Consider the following 17,257-nt stretch of genomic DNA (forward strand, 5'->3'; position numbering starts at 1 on the left):
TCCTCGAGCAAGATAAGGAAGTGTATTGGAGGTTGATATAGCAAGGGAGAGCAAAAGAGGAATAACTTCATCTGATGCATGTTGATTTCTAGACATTTGTTCCTGTTTTTGAAATTTGATTTTTTTTTAAATTGTTTCTGAACTTGGTCATGCTGACAGGAGGGTGTGAGATGACTATGAACTACTTCATAGTTATATTTCCCTATCCAGTTCATTGTTCAGCTGTTGATGGAAGATGGATCAACAATATCACTGTTTTGCTCAACTAGGGAAATCTTCACTTGTGTGTTGCTGCCAACAATGTGGCCATTTAAGAACTAAGTGAACAACATGTATCTCGTTAGATTTTGGTATTGCTTATCCATGGGATTCAATTCAGAACTATGCTGTTTATTTACATTGTGTATGGGATATAATAAATTCCTAAAGAGCTTTTATTTCTTTTTCTATATTTCTTGACAGGGTGATGTAGGACTTGCCATGGGAAAACTCTATGGAAATGATTTCAGCCAAACCACAATCTCTCGTTTTGAAGCCTTGAACCTCAGCTTTAAGAACATGTGCAAGCTCAAACCATTGCTTGAAAAGTGGTTGAATGATGCAGGTTTGAGAGTTTTCCACCCTATTTTTTCTCCCTTCACATCTATGCTGAGAATCAGTAAATTGAACAATGTTCTTTTGTTATTATTCAATTTTGCACTCATTTTTATCCTTTCAGGGGATGTAGGCATCTCTGGCCAGGCCAGCATTTTTCTTTCCCAACCCTAATTGCCCTTGGGAAGGTGGCAGTGAGCTGCCTTCTTGAACCGCAGTCTATGTTATGTAGGTACACCCACAGTGCTGTTAGAGAGGGAGTTCCAGGGCTTTGACCCAGTGACAATCAAGGAATGGCTATATAGTTCTAAGCCAAGATGGTGTGTGGCTTGGAGGGGAACTTGGAGGCAGTGGTGTTCCCATGCATCTGTTGCCCTTGTCCTTCTAGGTGTTAGAGGTTGTAGATTTGAAAAGTGATGTCAGAGGAACCTTGGTGAGTTGCTGCAGTGCACCTTGTAGATTGTACACACTGGTGCCACTGTCCGTTGTTGGTGGAGGGCATGAATGTTTGTGGATGGGGTGCCAATCAAGCAGGCTGCTTTTTGCCAGATGGCGTCTAGCATCGAGTGTTGTTGGAGCAGCACTTAGCCAGGCAAATGAAGAGTATTCCATCACACTTCTGACTAGCGTCTTGTAGATGCTGGATGGGCTTTGGGGTGTCAGACATGTTGTAATATGCCTTTAAGAACTTGACTAGAAGGGAGTTTGTCATGCGATCCAGTCTTAGTTTCACTTTTGCCTTTGAGCAGAACATACACACACAAAGCTCTGCTGCTGTCTTCAAGCTTTCTACCTATGTATAAATGTTCTTTGCCGCCTATTCTAAATAAGTGAACCCACAATATCTTTACACAATCCTTTATTAGTGATTGGTGCCTTTTATCGTATAACAACACAACATGGTGTTCAGCAGTGGTCAAACAGCATGGCAGCAAGATTAAGTACAGATACGACATGGTGAACAGATCTAGGTTGTGCTACATGGTATGAGATGACCCTTGACGTTCTGGTCAGACCGCAACAGAGTCACAGCATCGGAGAGTGTTGAAATTGCAACATAGTGACTGCACAGAGAAGCTCTGAAGATACAGCGCAGAGATGGTGCTCAAATAAAAGTCTGGTAAGCTGACGGATCCCTCATGTCAGATTGCAGCACATAGCCTGTCAGGTCAGTGAGTGAGACAGTACGTCGAGCAGAGCAGCACTGGGTTAGCTCAGTCGAGAAAGATGAGTAACCAGGGTGTGGGCTAGATTGATAGTGAGCGCGAGAGAGTCCCAACTAAATAATAAAATAAAACAGAAGTCATAAAAATCAGACCAGAGAAGCTTGCGATTATAACTTCGGAAAACCGCACGATAGCACCTACAGGGACACTCATATCAGGTACAATAGGAGAAAGAAGGTTGAAGGGATATTGTCAAAATGTGCACAAAACACCCCAGTTTAAATTGCATTGCAGCTGACCTATCTGAATTCAAAATATTCAAACAGCGAACAGAGCTGTGACTTCTTGGTTCAGGTGTGTCTGATCCAGACAAGCAAGCCATAAAAATGCATCTAGCAATTGGGAATGAAGGTCCACATAAAGCTGAACACTTCAGGATTAAGAGCGGAAGGGCTAAATAATCCTCAAAAGATATGGACTACATTAGAAGACTGGTTCAGTATCAGGTTATGCTTCCATATACATCAACTAGAGGTCATGTCATTTCATCAACAGCCAACCTTGCCGGCAGATGCAGAAAAAAGCGTATGTACTGAGATATTTCAAATGTCAAACTAGCAGACAGAATTGTTGAGTTGGTGATCACACCCACTCCCATGGAAACATTCCAGCAAGATCTGCTAGACAAGTCCAACATGTATAGCATCAAAGAACTACTCATGGATGGATGTAAGTATGAAGCAATCCTCACAAGTTGACGAAGTTTACAGATCCTAAGTACAGCCCCAATTGTTGATGCACTCACTAGAACACCCAAACTAGTAAGACATGTAGAAGGTGTGGCCTTTTGCATGCACCAAGGAAATGCCCAGCTTTCCAGCACTTCTGCAAGGCATGTGGCAGAAAAAGACATTGGCAGCAGCAGTGTACTGGAGCAAAGGCTGATGCAGCTATAAAGAGCCGTGCATTTATCCAAACAAACCATGCACAACGGGCGCCTTAATGCAATAAGAATGACCATCTGGTGTCCCATCAGAAACATACATGAGCTAATTAAACCAAAACGTGACGATGATCATCACACCATCTGAAGTGTTTGCCAAGATTTGAATTATTTATCTTAAAGTTGGTAATGATTTGTTATTGGCCAAGGTTGGCAAGTGCCAACATACTACCTCTGCGGACTCTTAAAAGACAAGTATCCACAGACTGGAATGCCATGGCGAAACCTACTACTGCGAAACTTTCGGCGTACAGCGGTTCACTAATTCCATGTACAGGATCCACAGCCCTAGAGTGCAAATACAATCAATCCTACTGGGTGTCACAGATGCTTTACATTATGGAGACTGAAGTCCCACTGATTGTAGCTCTACTGGCATGCTGTGACCTCATACATGAAACAATCCATCATTGTACCGAAATTATTGCAACCTGATATTCTTCAATTTCTTCAATCACACGTGGGCATAAATCGGGCGAGAAGACTTGAGAGACAGTCTAATGGCCGGGCATGAGCAATGACATTGAAGCCATCGTCAAGAAGTTGAGGCATGTCAAGGGCGTATGCCAAGTCAGCGCAAAGCACCACTGATTCCGCCTGAAGTTCCTACCCACCTTGGTCCAAAATCGCATCCGACCTCTTCTATATCCGTGACATTAATTTCTCTGTCATCACCAACTACTTTACCAAGCAGGCCATTATTCGACAATTGCACAATACGCCAAGTACAACTGTCACGCGCACTCCAAGTGCTATTTTCAGTTTATTTGGTCTGCCTAGAGAAATCATTACAGATAACAGTCTGCAATTTATTGGTAAGCCATTTCAGATTATGTGAGAGAAGTGGAATGTTGATCACATTACTACTTCTCCTCTTCATTACCAGAACAACATTCCGGCTTGGGCTGCCAAGTGGCAAGCAACATTCACACCACACAAGTGCAAAGTAATGACAAGAGAGAATCCAACCGTTTCCCTTCACATGCAATGGCATTACCATTGCTGGGTCCACCATTATCAACATCGTGGGGGTTACCATTAGCCAGAAGTTGAACTGGACCAGCCATATAAGTATTGTGGCTACAAGAGCAGGTCCAAGGCTGGGAATTTTGTGGAGAGTAACTCAGCTCCCTGTCGTCTTGCTACACTGAATGTTGTTCTGGTCTTGCTACATATGGGCACGGACTGCTTCAGTATCTGAGGAGTCGCAAATGGTGCTATACATTGTGCAATCATCAGCGAACATCCCCACTTCACACCTTATAATGGAGGGAAGGCCATTGATGAAACAGCTGAAGATGGTTGAGCCTAGGACTTGGTTTACAGTGGCCAGAAATAGATATTTTACAGCTTCATAGATGAAACTTGTAACTAATTGCACATCCTCCACACACAATCGGAGTATAATCCAGTTTGCAACATGCCTGGATGAGTGCAGCCCCAACAACACCTAAGAAGCCAGACACCATCCAGGGCAAAGCAGAGCGCTTGATCGGCACTCCGTTTGCCACCTTAAACATCCACCTCTCAACTGCTCCTTAACCTGGAGTGGAACGTTTCTTCCAGATTTCATAGACCAGCTTCCAAAGGGTTTCTTGTGGTCTGTATCAGTAGGGACTGCAGTCACAGAGGACTAGACACTGGTATGCAAAACATTAGCAACTAATCCCAAGTATAGAGGGTCTGTTGAGTTTCAAAAGAACTCCTCTTGTCTACACAGTTTGTTTTATTTTGTCTTTCAGTTTGGGAATTCAGCATTTTGGGAGAGAAACCCTGAAGTTCCAATCAGGGAGTTTGTAGACCATGCATGTGGCGAATAAATTTACTGAAAAAAGAAGTAATGAGGCTATACAGCTTCGGATGTGATCATTTTAGGGTATACGATGGCATAGTAGGAATGTCATTGGATTGGTAATCAAGAGGCCCAAACTAATGCTTTGGTGATATAGGTTCAAATTCCACCAGCTAATGGAATTTGAATTCAATTAATACAATCTGGAGTATAAAGCTGGTCTAAGTGATGCAGACCATGAAATTATCATTGTTGTAAAAACTCAGCTTGTTCACTACTGTCCTTTAGGGAAGGAAATTTGCCATCCTTACCTGGGCTGGCCCACATGTGACTCCAAACCCATTGCTGTATGGTTGACTCTTAGCTGTCCTCTGCAATGGCCTAGCAAGCCACTCAGTTCAAGGGCAATTCGGATGGGCAACAAATGCTAGCCTCACCATTGAAGCCCACAATCCATGATTTTTTTTTATTATTCGTTTACAGGATGTGGGTGTCACTGGCTAGGCCAGCATTTATTGCCCATCCCTAATTGCCCTTGAGAAGGTGGTGCTGACCTATCTTCTTGAACTGCTGCAGTCCTGTGGTGTAGGTACACTCAGTGCTGTTAGGGAAGGAGTTCCAGGATTTTGCCCCAGTGACAGTGAAGGAATAGTGATAGATTTCCAATTCAGGATGGCGGGTGGCTTGGAAGAGAACTTGGAGGTTCCCTTGTATCTGCTTCCCTGGTCCTTCTAGAGGGTAGCGGTCATATGTTTGGATGGTACTGCCTAAGGAGCCTTGGTGAGTTTCTACAGTGCACCTTGTAGATGGCACACACTGCTGCTACTTTTCGTTGGTGGTGAAGGGATTGAAGGAAGGGTGCCAGTTAAGTGGGCTGCTTTGTCTCGGGTGCTTTCAAGCTTCTTGAGTATTGTTGCAGCTGCTCTCGTCCAGGCAAGTGGACAGTATTCCATCACACTCCTGACTTGTGCCTTGTGGATGGTGGACAGGCTTTGGGGAATCAGGAAGTGAGTTACTCGCTGCAGGATCCTTAGCCACTGACCTGCTCTTGTAGCCACAGTATCTACATGGCTAGCCCAGTTTAGTTTCTGGTCAATGGTAACCCACAGGATGTTAATAGTGGGAGATTCAGTGATGGTAATGCCATTGAATGTCAAGGAGCGATGGTTAGATTCTCTCTTGTTGGAGATGGTCATTGCATGGCACTTGTATGGCACGAATGTTACTTGCCAGTTGTCAACCCAAACCTGGACATTGTCTAGCTCTTGCTGCATTTGGACAAGGACTGCTTCAGTATCAGAGGAGTCATGAATGATGCTGAATATTGTACAATCGTCAGCGACCATCCCCACTTCTGACCTTATAATGAAAGGAAGGTCATTGATGCAGCAGCTGAAGATGGATGGGTCTAGGACACTACCCTGAGGAACTCCTGCAGTGATGTCCTGGAACTGTGATGATTCACCCCCAACAACCGCAACCATCTTCCTTTGCACTATGTATGACTCCAACCAGTGGAGAGTTTCCCCCTTGATTCCCATTGATTGCAGCTTTGCTAGAGTTCCTTGATGCCACAATCAGTCAAATGTTGCCTTGATGTCAAGTGCAGTTACTGTCACCTCTCTTCTGGAGTTCAGCTCTTTTGTCCATGTTTGAACCAAGGCTGTAATGAGGTCAGGAGCTGAGTGGCCCAGGCAGAACCCAAGTGCCGGTGAGCAGGCTATTGCTAAGAAAGTGCTGCTTGATAACACTGTTGATGACCCCTCCCATCACTTAACTGATTATAGAGGGTAGTCTGATGGGGCGGTAATTGGCCAGGTTGGATTTGTCCTGCTTTTTGTGTACAAGACATATCTGGGCAATTTTCCACATTGTTGGGTGGATGACAGTGTTATAGCTGCACTGGAACAGCTTGGCTAGGGGTGCAGCAAGCTGTGGAGCACATATCTTCAGTACTATTGCTGGAATGTTGTCAGGGCCCATAGCCTTTGTAGTATCCAGTGTCTTCAGCTGTTTCTTGATAGCACGTGGAATGACTTGAATTGGCTGAAGACTGGCATCTGTGATGTTGGGAACCAGAGTGGGCCAAGATGGATTATCCACTTGGTACTTCTTGCTGAAGATTGTTGTGAATGTTTCAGCCGTATTTTTGCACTATGTGCTGGGCTCCCCCATCATTGAAGATGTGGATATTTGTGGAGCTTCTTCCAGTGAGTTGTCTACCACCATTCATGACTGGATGTGGCAGGACTGCAGAGCTTAGACCTGATCTGTTGGAATCGCTTAGCTCTGCCTTGCTGCTTATGCTGTTTGCACACAAGTAGTCCTGTGTTGTAGCTTCGCCAGGTTGACACCTCATTTTTAGGTATGCCTGGTGCTGCCCCTGGCATGCCCTCCTGCACTCTTCATTGAACCAGGGTTGATCGCCTGACTTGATGGTAATGGTAGAGTGCAGGATATGCTGGGCCATGAGGTTACAGATTGTGGTTGAGTATAATTCTGCTGTTGCTGACGGCCCACAGTGCCTCATGGTTGCCCAGCCTTGAGTTGCTAGATCTGTTCAAAATCTATCCCATTGAGCACGGTGGTAGTGCTACACAACACGATGGAGGGTATCCTCTATGTGAAGGTGGGACTTCACCTCCACAATGACTGTGTGGTGGTCACTCCTACCAATACTGTCATGGAAAGATGTATCTGTGTCAGGCAGGTTGGTGAGGATGAGGTCAAGTATGTTTTTCCCACTTGTCAGTTCCCACACCACTTGCCATGGACCCACTCTAGTAGCTATGTTCTTTAGGACTCAGCCAGCTTGGTCAGTGGTGCTACCGAGCCACTCTTGTTGATAGACATTGAAGTCTCCCACCCAGAGTGCATTCTGCCTCTGCTTCCTCCAAGTGATGTTCAACATGAAGGAGTATTGATTCATCAGCTGAGGGCAAGGATATGTGGTAATCAGCAGGTTTCCTTGCCCAAGTTTGACCTGGTGCCATGAGACTTCACTGGGTCCAGAGTTGATGTTGAGCACTCTGTGAGCAACTCCCTCCTGACTATATACCATTCTGCTGCCACGTCTGCTGGGTCTGTTCAGCTGGTGGGACAGGACATACCCAGGGGTGGTGATGGTGGTTGCTGGGATATAGTCATGCTCATGGCAACATATCTTACAGATAATGTCAGGCTGTTGCTTGACTAATCTATGAAGCAGCTCTCCCAATTTGCTGCACCCCTAGCCAATGTTGCAGTATAGCTACAGCACTTGCATCTACCTGGCAATGTGGGAAATTGCCCAGATATGTCCTGTACACAAAAAGCAGGACAAATCCAACTTGCCCCATCAGTCTATTCTCCATCAGTAAAGTGATGGAAGGGGTCATCAACAGTGCTTTAAAGTGGCACTTGCTTAGCAATAACCTGCTCACTGACACTCAGTTTGGGTTCCACCTGGGCCACTCAGCTGCCGACCTCATCACAGCCTTGGTTCAGACATGGACAAGAGAGCTGAACTTCCGAGGTGAGTTGAGAGTGACTGACCGAGTGTGGCATGAAGGCGGCCTAGCAAAGTTGGTAAACTGGAGTCTAGTCTCACCTAGCACAAAGGATGAAGGTTGTTGGAGGTCAAATGTTAATAAGGTCAGAAGTTAATAAGGAAGGTCGACAGTGCTGAGTTTGCCGGGTAGTCCGTCCGGTTCCATTCTTTTTAGATTTTTTAACGGATTGATACAACTCTGTGTCCTGCTGGGCCATGTAAGAGGGCGGTTAAGAGTCAGCCACATTGCTGTAGTTCTGGAGTCACATGTAGACCAGACCAAGGAAGGACAGCAGATTTCCTTCCCTAAAGGACATTAGTGTTCCAGATGGATTTTTACAACAATTGACTATAATTTTTATTGAATTCAAATTTCACAATCTGCCATAATGGGATTCAAACCCAGGTCCCCAGAGCATTACCCTGGGTCTCTGGATTACTAGTCCAGTGTTATGGCAGAGCCAATGGTAAATACTGAGCTGCTCAAATCCCAGAGGAAAACTTGAAATAACTGCTACAACTTGTTTTGCAATTTGTGTAAATTTCGAGATGTGTGCCTTGAATTCAGTAGTAATAAAACCACCCAAGTGTTATAGGTTTCTTACAAAACTAAATTAAACCTTTTTTAGTAGAAGAAATGATTTAAATACATACATAGATCTACAGATTACTACTATGATAATTTCTAAATCCCCTAATTAATCTAACTCCGAGTTGCGCTTTCGTTAAGGCAACAGTAAGACACACAGATTTTAAAAGACCCAGGCAAAGAAACAAGACAACCTGAATAATCCAATTCAAAATGATTTTCTTAACCAGTTATTTGTAGACAGCAGCTTGATGCTTAAATGCTGGAGGGTTTCACACTGGTTAGATCTTAGAATTCCTGACCTTGCATGCAAACTTCGTTCCTTTATGCATATTTCCCCCTTTGAATGCAAATTTCCATTGTTTCACAATGTCTTTGGACTTTACCTCTCTGATAATAAATCTTTCATCGTACTGGTTTTACCAGTAATCTTTGGGAAAAAATAAACACTCTTTCTGTACTTCACCTGGCTAGGTGACACATTTCACCCCTCCTTTGAAATCAGCCTAGTCTGGTTTATTTAAAAATGCAAATGTTCCCTTTACACCTATGTCTGCCTACTTAACATTTCAAACCTAGCTTCTCTTCTAATACATCAAAGCCTTCTGACCAGCTTCCTTTAATTCAGTTAAGTCTCACACACCCACACATAGTCATAGACCCATAGACACAGACCCCACTATTACTCTACTTTAAAATAAACTCCAATAACCTTATGAGAATTATTATATCTTCCTGACACCAGAGACAGTACCACTAAGCCACTGCCTCCCCAATGCTACTACTTTACTAATATTAATCACTTTAAGTTCCCCACTTTCATTAGGTCCTTGATTCCCCACAATTTCCACTATGTTTTTTGTGAGTTCCACTATGAATAAATACTTATAAAACTATGTGAAATTTGGCTCCAGTTCGATTCTTCACTTAACAGGCTTTCCAGAATAGAACATCTGGGTAACTTTGTCTGTAACTAAAACTAATATCTGCAATATCTCTTTCCTATGTAATTGACATTTAAAATCAAATTTGTTTCCAAAAATGTGCTGCTTTGTGAGCTCCGGAAATGTAAATGCAACTTTGTTCCTATGTACTGCACTGCAAAATGATAGGCAATCTCGTTACATTTAGGATTCCTCACAGTCAATTCATGATATTAACTGGGCATGGACCAAGAAGTAGTGACAAAGCCCAAGTATCCTCTCCTGCTCAAACTGGGTGTTCATGCAATAGGCCAATACTAACTAGCAATTTTTTATTGTGTTGGAAGGATGTTGAACTTCAGGATTGCTGCAGTATTCCACTGAGGTATTTAAGCATAACCCAGCATTTGATGGAATGATCAGTCTAGCACAAAAGTCTAAAAATGAACTCTAAATCTAAATATTTAAGCATTGTATTTTCTGCATTTCAACAACAAAAACTTTCATGAATTAATCCAGTAGGCTGACATAATTTTTCTATTAATTTTCTTTCAATTTTGCTTTCACTTTAAACAGAAAATCTGTCAGTAGACTCTGCACTGTCAAATCCCAGCTCCTTGGCTTCGCCAGGCCTGGGAATCGAAGGGCTGAGCCGCAGGAGAAAGAAACGCACCAGCATAGAGACCAATGTTCGAGTGGCCTTAGAAAAGAGTTTCCTGGAGGTCAGTAACCAGCAATAAGGTGCATTGTAATACGCAACCAACATTTTGTGATATATTTAATTCTGATTTGTGGCTCATTTAACTTGTGTTAGTCACAATGCAGCTGTGTGTTGGTTTCAAGTTAGTATATAAATAAAACGATTTAAGTTATTTCCCATATTTGGCAGCAGAGTTGCTCGGTTTCAAGTGAGAATGATATGTGCAATCTTGAATTATCCCATTGTTGATCCATAGTTAATGATATGATTAAGCCATATTTTTAATGATATACTTGCTATTTTACTAACCTTGATTTGGAGGAAAATGAACTATTGGACTAATCTTTATGAACCAGTGAGCCACAAAGGTGATATTTTTCATTCAGATATTTTTTATGACTAAATGAGTAACTCCCCTGCTTTGTCCCCGTAATCTTGCACATTCTTTCTTTTCAGGTAGCAACCCAATTCCCATTCAATACTTCAATGGAACCTGCCTCCACCACCCTTACAGGAAGTTTGTTCCTGACTCCAACCACCCTCTGGGTGTAAAAAAATTTCCTCCATGGAACTAATTCCTCTCATCTTCATAGATGCACACATTCACCAAAAATGGAGGCAATACCAGTGTTGGTATTGGTATCACGCATCATGAATGCAAATGAGAGCAGAGTTAATGACATTTGTTCATCAACATTTGCTAGTTGTTGCATTTTGTTATTTTGATTAGTTGCTCTCTCTCAGTCAGCTGTTCAGTAAGCATAGAAACCCAAAACCACTAGCTTTAGAGACTCCAAAGTTAGACTGCTGAAAACTTCATATCAGTAGAATTTCTGTTCACCTGATACAGCATTGATGCTCTTCCTCCAGAAGCATACCCTGTTTATCTAAGCAAAGAGAAATTGCATTGACCAGAGTCAAAACTTGGTGTTCTTCAGGTGTGTATTAGGTAGATAAGGCTGACACTACACCACAGAAGATTGTTTCCTGAGGGATTTGTACCATATGAAAGAATTCCAGTTCCAAGAAATTTAAATCAACTATAAGAATCAAAACAAATTATGTCTGCAGTTTTTATGGTCCTTTGCTAATCAGCACCACACAGCTTCTGAAGAACCTATACAGTTTTACAAGTGCTGGACCCACTAAAGAATTAGCTTATCACAAACCAGTTTCTGTTTGATTTTCTGGGTCTCTTGACTTCAAATTATTTGGTCACCGTAAAACCAGAGTTGGTGGTTGCTGACTATCCACAAATTCCCCGAAGAAGTAGTATGTGAGTTCTATTCCTGGGATGAGAAGATTGTCCTGTGAGGAGGAATTGAGTAGAGAAGGCCTAAATTTCCTGGAGTTTAAAAGAATGAGAGATGATTTAATTGAAACATTTAAAATTCTTATGTAACTTAACAGGCTAGATGCTGAGAAAATGTTTCTTCTGGCTAGGAAATCTACAATACAGAAGACTGAGCCGAGGAGAACTTGATTCACTCAAAGGGTTGTGAATCTTTGGAATTATCTATCCCAGATAGCTGTGGATGCGCAGTCATTGAGTATATTCAAGAGAGAGATCAATATATTTTTGGGGACAAAGTAAATTAAAACATATGGGGATTTTGCAGGGAGGTGGAGTTGAGAAAGAAGATCAGGCATGATCTTGTTGAATGGTGGAGCAGCCTTGAAGGGCCAATTGGCCTCTGCTGCTCCTATATCTTATGTTCTTGGCAGTTGAGGTACCCATTGTATCTCTAATCACCTGTACTCATAGTTAATGGCCTTAAACACATTGAACACTGAAGCTTTCATTTCCTTTTACAATCCTTATTAAATTGAGCTTATTTAGGTCCCAGTATTAGGTTATGGCAGTAAATGATGGATTTCATACTTGGCCCCTTTTTGAACATAGAATCATAAAATGGTTTCAGCATAGAAGGAGGCTATTCGGGCCATCGTGCTTATGTCAGCTTCCTGCAAGAGAAATTTAGCTTGTACCACTCACCAGCTCTATTCCTTTGGCCCTGCATTTTCTTTCTCCTCCGGATATTTATTCAGTTCCCTTTTTGAAGGCTGTGATTGAATCTGACACCATCATCCTTTCAGACACTGCATTCCATAGCATAAGCAGTCTCTCTGTATAAAAAATAGTTTTCCCCTCATGTTGCCTTTTTTTTGCCAGTCGATGAACTTTTTTCCATAAACTTTTAAGTTTATATCCTCTGGTTCTCGATCCTTCTGCAAATGGGAACATCCCCCTACCTAGACCTCTCATGATTCTGAACACCTCTATCAGATCTCCTCTCAACATTCTCTTAAAGGAGAATACCCTCACTGCTCCAAAGTATCATCTTAACTGAAATGCCTCACTCCTGGAGCCATTCATGTGGAACAGGTTAGATTTCATACGTCATCTTTCAAAATGGTTTCTCTTTGTAAAGAACCAACCATTATGATTCAACCCAGTCTTCTGCTGAAATTTTTCCTTGTCCAGCAGCTATGGATTTCAGTGGCACACATGTCTGAAAGATTTCTGTTACTTGAAAACTAGTAGAACAATGTATGGTCCAATCTCTATACAGCAGTTAACCTATTTTTCCACAGACACATTGTTATGAAATCTTTCCCTGACAAGAATAGAGCTGATCTTTGGATTTCATGCTATTTTAGTAAACATAACAAAAGCATTTTTAATTGCATTTTTATTTGACCTGATAGCATATAGTCTGTTTTATTGCATATATATTAACATAGGTGTATATGTGTGTGTATATATATATCTATCTGTCTGTTTGTGTATCTATATTTCTTAAAGTCTAGCGCAGATATATCACACACCAGACATCACACTTTGTTACAGATATGAAGTAATTTGTTTTTAATATTAAAAATATAGGCAAATTAAGCCAGGCATTGAGCTGGAACCTGCAGTTTACCCTATTGACATGAACAATTTACAAGCAGTTGCAAACACTTGAATTTGCATAGAGTTGGAGCAGTGACCTTAAAGAGACAGGCCATGTTAGTAACCAAACAGGATAACTGTGCTCCAAGTGACAAAGCTTGAATGAGCAATGCCATAAGATATTCATTAGTATATTTAGTTTGTTTTAATTATAAAAACATAATTAACAAATTTTGACCATCTTTATGTGCTTGGCATGGTAAAAGAGACCTTTATTCAACTGTTCTAAAAAAAATACTTCATTCATGCAGAACCAAAAGCCTACCTCGGAGGAGATCATGATGATTGCCGATCAGCTGCAGATGGAAAAGGAGGTGATCCGAGTCTGGTTCTGTAACAGACGCCAGAAGGAGAAGCGGATTAATCCACCCAGCAGTAACAGCGGCACTACCACTTCTACCAAAACAATTTTTCACAACCCCACCTCCATGGTAGGAGAACATATGTAGAATCTAATCTAAATAAATTCTCAGCAAACTACCAATTTTATTTCTACTCCTGTTCACAAAACTTAATTAATGGAATGTTTTCTGCAACTTGACTGTAAGTAATTTGTGTAAATACAATTTGGTATGCAGAAAATTGAATTTTGGAACAACACAAACTTTGTAAATCGAGATACTTGTTCCAACTGATATAGGTATTCAAGGTTAGTTTGAAAGATGGTTTTTTAAATTCGTTTACAGAATATGGGCGTCGCTGGCTGAGCCAGCATTTATTGCCCGTCCCTAAATGCCTTTAGGAAGGTGGTGGTGATCTGCCTTCTTGAACTGCAGCATTCCCTGTGGTGTAGATACACGCTTTAGGGAGGGAAATTCCAGGATTTTGACCCAACAATAGTGAAGGAATGATGACATATTTCAAAGTCATGATGGTGGGTGGCTTAGAGGGGAACTTCCAGGTGGTGGGGTTCCCATGCATCTGCTACCTTTGTCATTCTAGCTGGTAGCGGCTGTGGGTTTGGAAGGTGCTGTCTAGTGAACTTAGGTGAGTTTCTGCAGTGCATCTTGTAGATGGTACACACTGCTGCCACTTTTCGTCATTGGTGGAGGAAGTGAATGTTTGTGGAAGTGGGCCAATTAAGTTGGGCTGGATGGTGCCAAGCTTCTTGATTGTTGTTGGAGCTGCACTCCACAGGCAAATGGAGATTATTCCATCTCACTCCTGACTTGTGCCTTGTGGAGAGGCTTTGGGGAGTCAGGAGCTGAGTTACTTGCTGCAGCATTCGAAGCCTCTGACCTGCTCTTGTAACCACAGTATTTATATGGCTAGTCCAGTCAGTTTCTGGTCAATGGTAACCCCCATGATGTTGATACTAGAAATCCAGTGATGGTAATGCCATTGAATGTTGATGGGTGTTGGTTAGATTCTCTCTTGTTGGAGATGGTAATTGTCTGGCACTTGTGTGGCACAAATGTTTCTTGCCACTTGTCAGTCCAAGCCTAGATATTGCCCAGCTCTTGCCTGCATTTGGACGTGGACTGCTTCAGTATCTGAGGAGTCGTGAATGGTGCTGAACATTGTGCAATCATCAGTGAACATCCCCACTTCTAACCTTATGGTGGAAGGAAGGTGATTGATGAAGCAGCTGAAGATGGTTGGGCCTAGGACACTACCTGAGGATCTGCTGCAGTGATACAATCACTGAGATGATTGACCTCCAACAATCACAACCATCTTCCTTTGTGCAATGTATGACTCCAACCAGCGGAGAGTTTCCCCCAATTCCCATTGACTCCAGTTTTGCTAGTGCTCCTTGATGCTACACTCAGTCAAATGCTGTTTTGATGTCAAGGGCAGTCACTCTCGCCTCACCTCTGGAGTTCAGCTCTTTTGACCATGTTTGAACCAAGGCTGTAATGAGACCAGGAACTGAGTGGCCCAGGCAGAACCCAAACTGATTGTCAGTGAGCAGGTTATTGCTAAGCAAGTGCCGCTTGATAACACTGTTGATGACCCCTTCCATCACTTTACTGATGGAAAGTAGACTGATGGGGTGGGGGGGGGTGCGGTAATTGGCTGACTTGGATTTGTCCCGCTTTTTGTATACAAGACATATCAGCAATTTTTTCCACATTGCTGGATAGATGCCAGTGTTGTCGATTTACAGGGAAAAATGTATAAGATACAGGACAAAACTTATGGACAAGGACTTGAGTTTTTCCACATGGATTTTGTACCATACATCTATAAAATTCTGTTTAGATGGTTTGGTTTCAAAGCTAGTTTTAGGTCACTGTTGTCAGTATGTTGGCCACTGGCCCCATTTGGGTAATTCTGAGTCCAGATGTGGCTAAGTGCGTTTCCAAATAGTAAATAAAAGGGGTAATGGACATTGAATCATGTGCCCAATAATTCCCAATATTCATATTGTAAGCGTCTGTACTTTTGTGTATTTGTTGAAAATTGGGAAGATAAAAACAAAGTGTGCGAGTATTTTTTTGATTATGGTGAATGTTCTGCTTCCTTGGTTGCTGAATGGTGATACATAAATAAATATACGCATATGAAGTTAATTCCCTTTCTATATTCGTTCTTGGGATGTGAGTGTCACTGGCAAATCTGGCATTTATCACCAATCCTTGATTGCCCTGAGAGGTAGTGGCGGTGGACCTGTACAGTGTTTGTAAATGAGGTACTTCCAACTAAATTTAGTGCATATAACTAAAACAATGTTACTGTAACCATACCTGTGGCTAGTCAAAATTTTCTATTGGACAACATGCCACAATTTAAATCATTGTCTTATATAAAAGTAGTTTGGCAAGAATGTAAGATTGTCTTCTATTTCGGATGCATTATGTAATCGCAGCTGTTAAATTCAAAGTAAGTAGCTTAATGTCTTAGTTGGCAGTTTCCACAGGCTAAGTTTGCTATTGATTTGGGGGTCATGCTGAATTCTGAATATCCTGTAACCTTATAAATTCAAAACTTGTGATTGAGGTATTGAATTTACTGTTTCGTTTGGCAAAATTTCCAAGTGTGCAGTTCAACCAAGTTTACTGCTATGCTTGCCTTTATTCTAATTGGTCAAGCTGAACCATTCTGCTTCAAGTGCCCAAGAGAAACTGTCTGTGTGTGTTGCGTGTGGGGGGTGCAGGGGGATGGGGAGAGAGAAAGGGAAAGTAGGGCCATTGTTATTTTCCATAACTGATTTTCAGAAGACTGTCAATGATGATCAAGAGCCAAACTGGAAATGACAGTTTCTGGTTAGTTGTTGAGGAATTTCAAAACAAAGTAGAGGCTATTTGGTGCAAGTATAACCAAAGAGTATAAAGGTAATGAGCTACGTTAACACCTAGGAAGACAGTGAGATTACCTTCTTACTTCGTCCCCTCCAAATATGGTACAGATTTGCACATCTGGTTCTGGTACATTCAAAAGTTTTTGCTTTCAAATTTAGCATAGTTACAGTTTTCCTTAGGAGGCACAGAAGACAACTCAAATAAGGTCAAATCAACCTTCAAATATATCTTTGACCAAGAAATATGAAATTCTAGATCAACACAATGGGAAGTCTGGTGCATGCTCATAACATTTCTCTCTTATTTATGCATTAGTCACTTAGAAACAATTGGAAAAGTGATCCTCATAGTGTCAACTATGGTTCTCAGACCCCCTCTCCCTCAGAGAAATTAATATTTAACCTTTCAATTTTCAGATGAACAGTTTTTTTTGCCTAATCCTATTTGGTGGTCTTGACCTGACTGTTAGGAAGATCATGCTATGAAAAATCTTGACAAAGTCCTTTGTGGGTAAAACTAAATGAGGTTTTCCCTCCTTATCTGTAGATTTATTGTGGGTAAGATGAGTTTAGTTTACTTGGGGGAGATAGAATTTCCTTCCTATTTTTATTTCTTCCTTTTCGCAAATAAATAGGGAAACCATAATGTAAACAGCATACTATGCTTTTATCTGTGAGGGACTAAATCCTAAGTCTAAGAAGTTAATCACTGCCTCTTCCTGAGGCCCCAGCATCACAGATCTTGTCTTCAACAAGTTTGA

At 41.8% G+C, this 17,257-nt stretch overlaps 1 protein-coding gene across 9 annotated transcripts in view; it reads left to right on the forward strand.

The window, feature by feature from the left end:
• LOC121290366 (POU domain, class 2, transcription factor 1-like) overlaps positions 1–17,257 on the forward strand; it is a 260,691-nt gene that overhangs the window by 149,214 nt on the left and 94,220 nt on the right. For all 9 annotated transcript variants that reach the window (XR_005945788.1, XM_041210746.1, XM_041210750.1 and 6 more), the window contains 3 exons: positions 463–604; positions 10,173–10,318; positions 13,504–13,683. Coding sequence is in view for 8 of the 9 variants with exons in the window: in XM_041210746.1 (XP_041066680.1) it covers positions 463–604; positions 10,173–10,318; positions 13,504–13,683 (468 nt within the window). In the remaining variant the exon portion in view is untranslated. The remainder of the gene's footprint in view (positions 1–462; positions 605–10,172; positions 10,319–13,503; positions 13,684–17,257) is intronic.

Source organism: Carcharodon carcharias, chromosome 18 (assembly GCF_017639515.1).
Source record: "Carcharodon carcharias isolate sCarCar2 chromosome 18, sCarCar2.pri, whole genome shotgun sequence".
NCBI lineage: Eukaryota > Metazoa > Chordata > Chondrichthyes > Lamniformes > Lamnidae > Carcharodon > Carcharodon carcharias.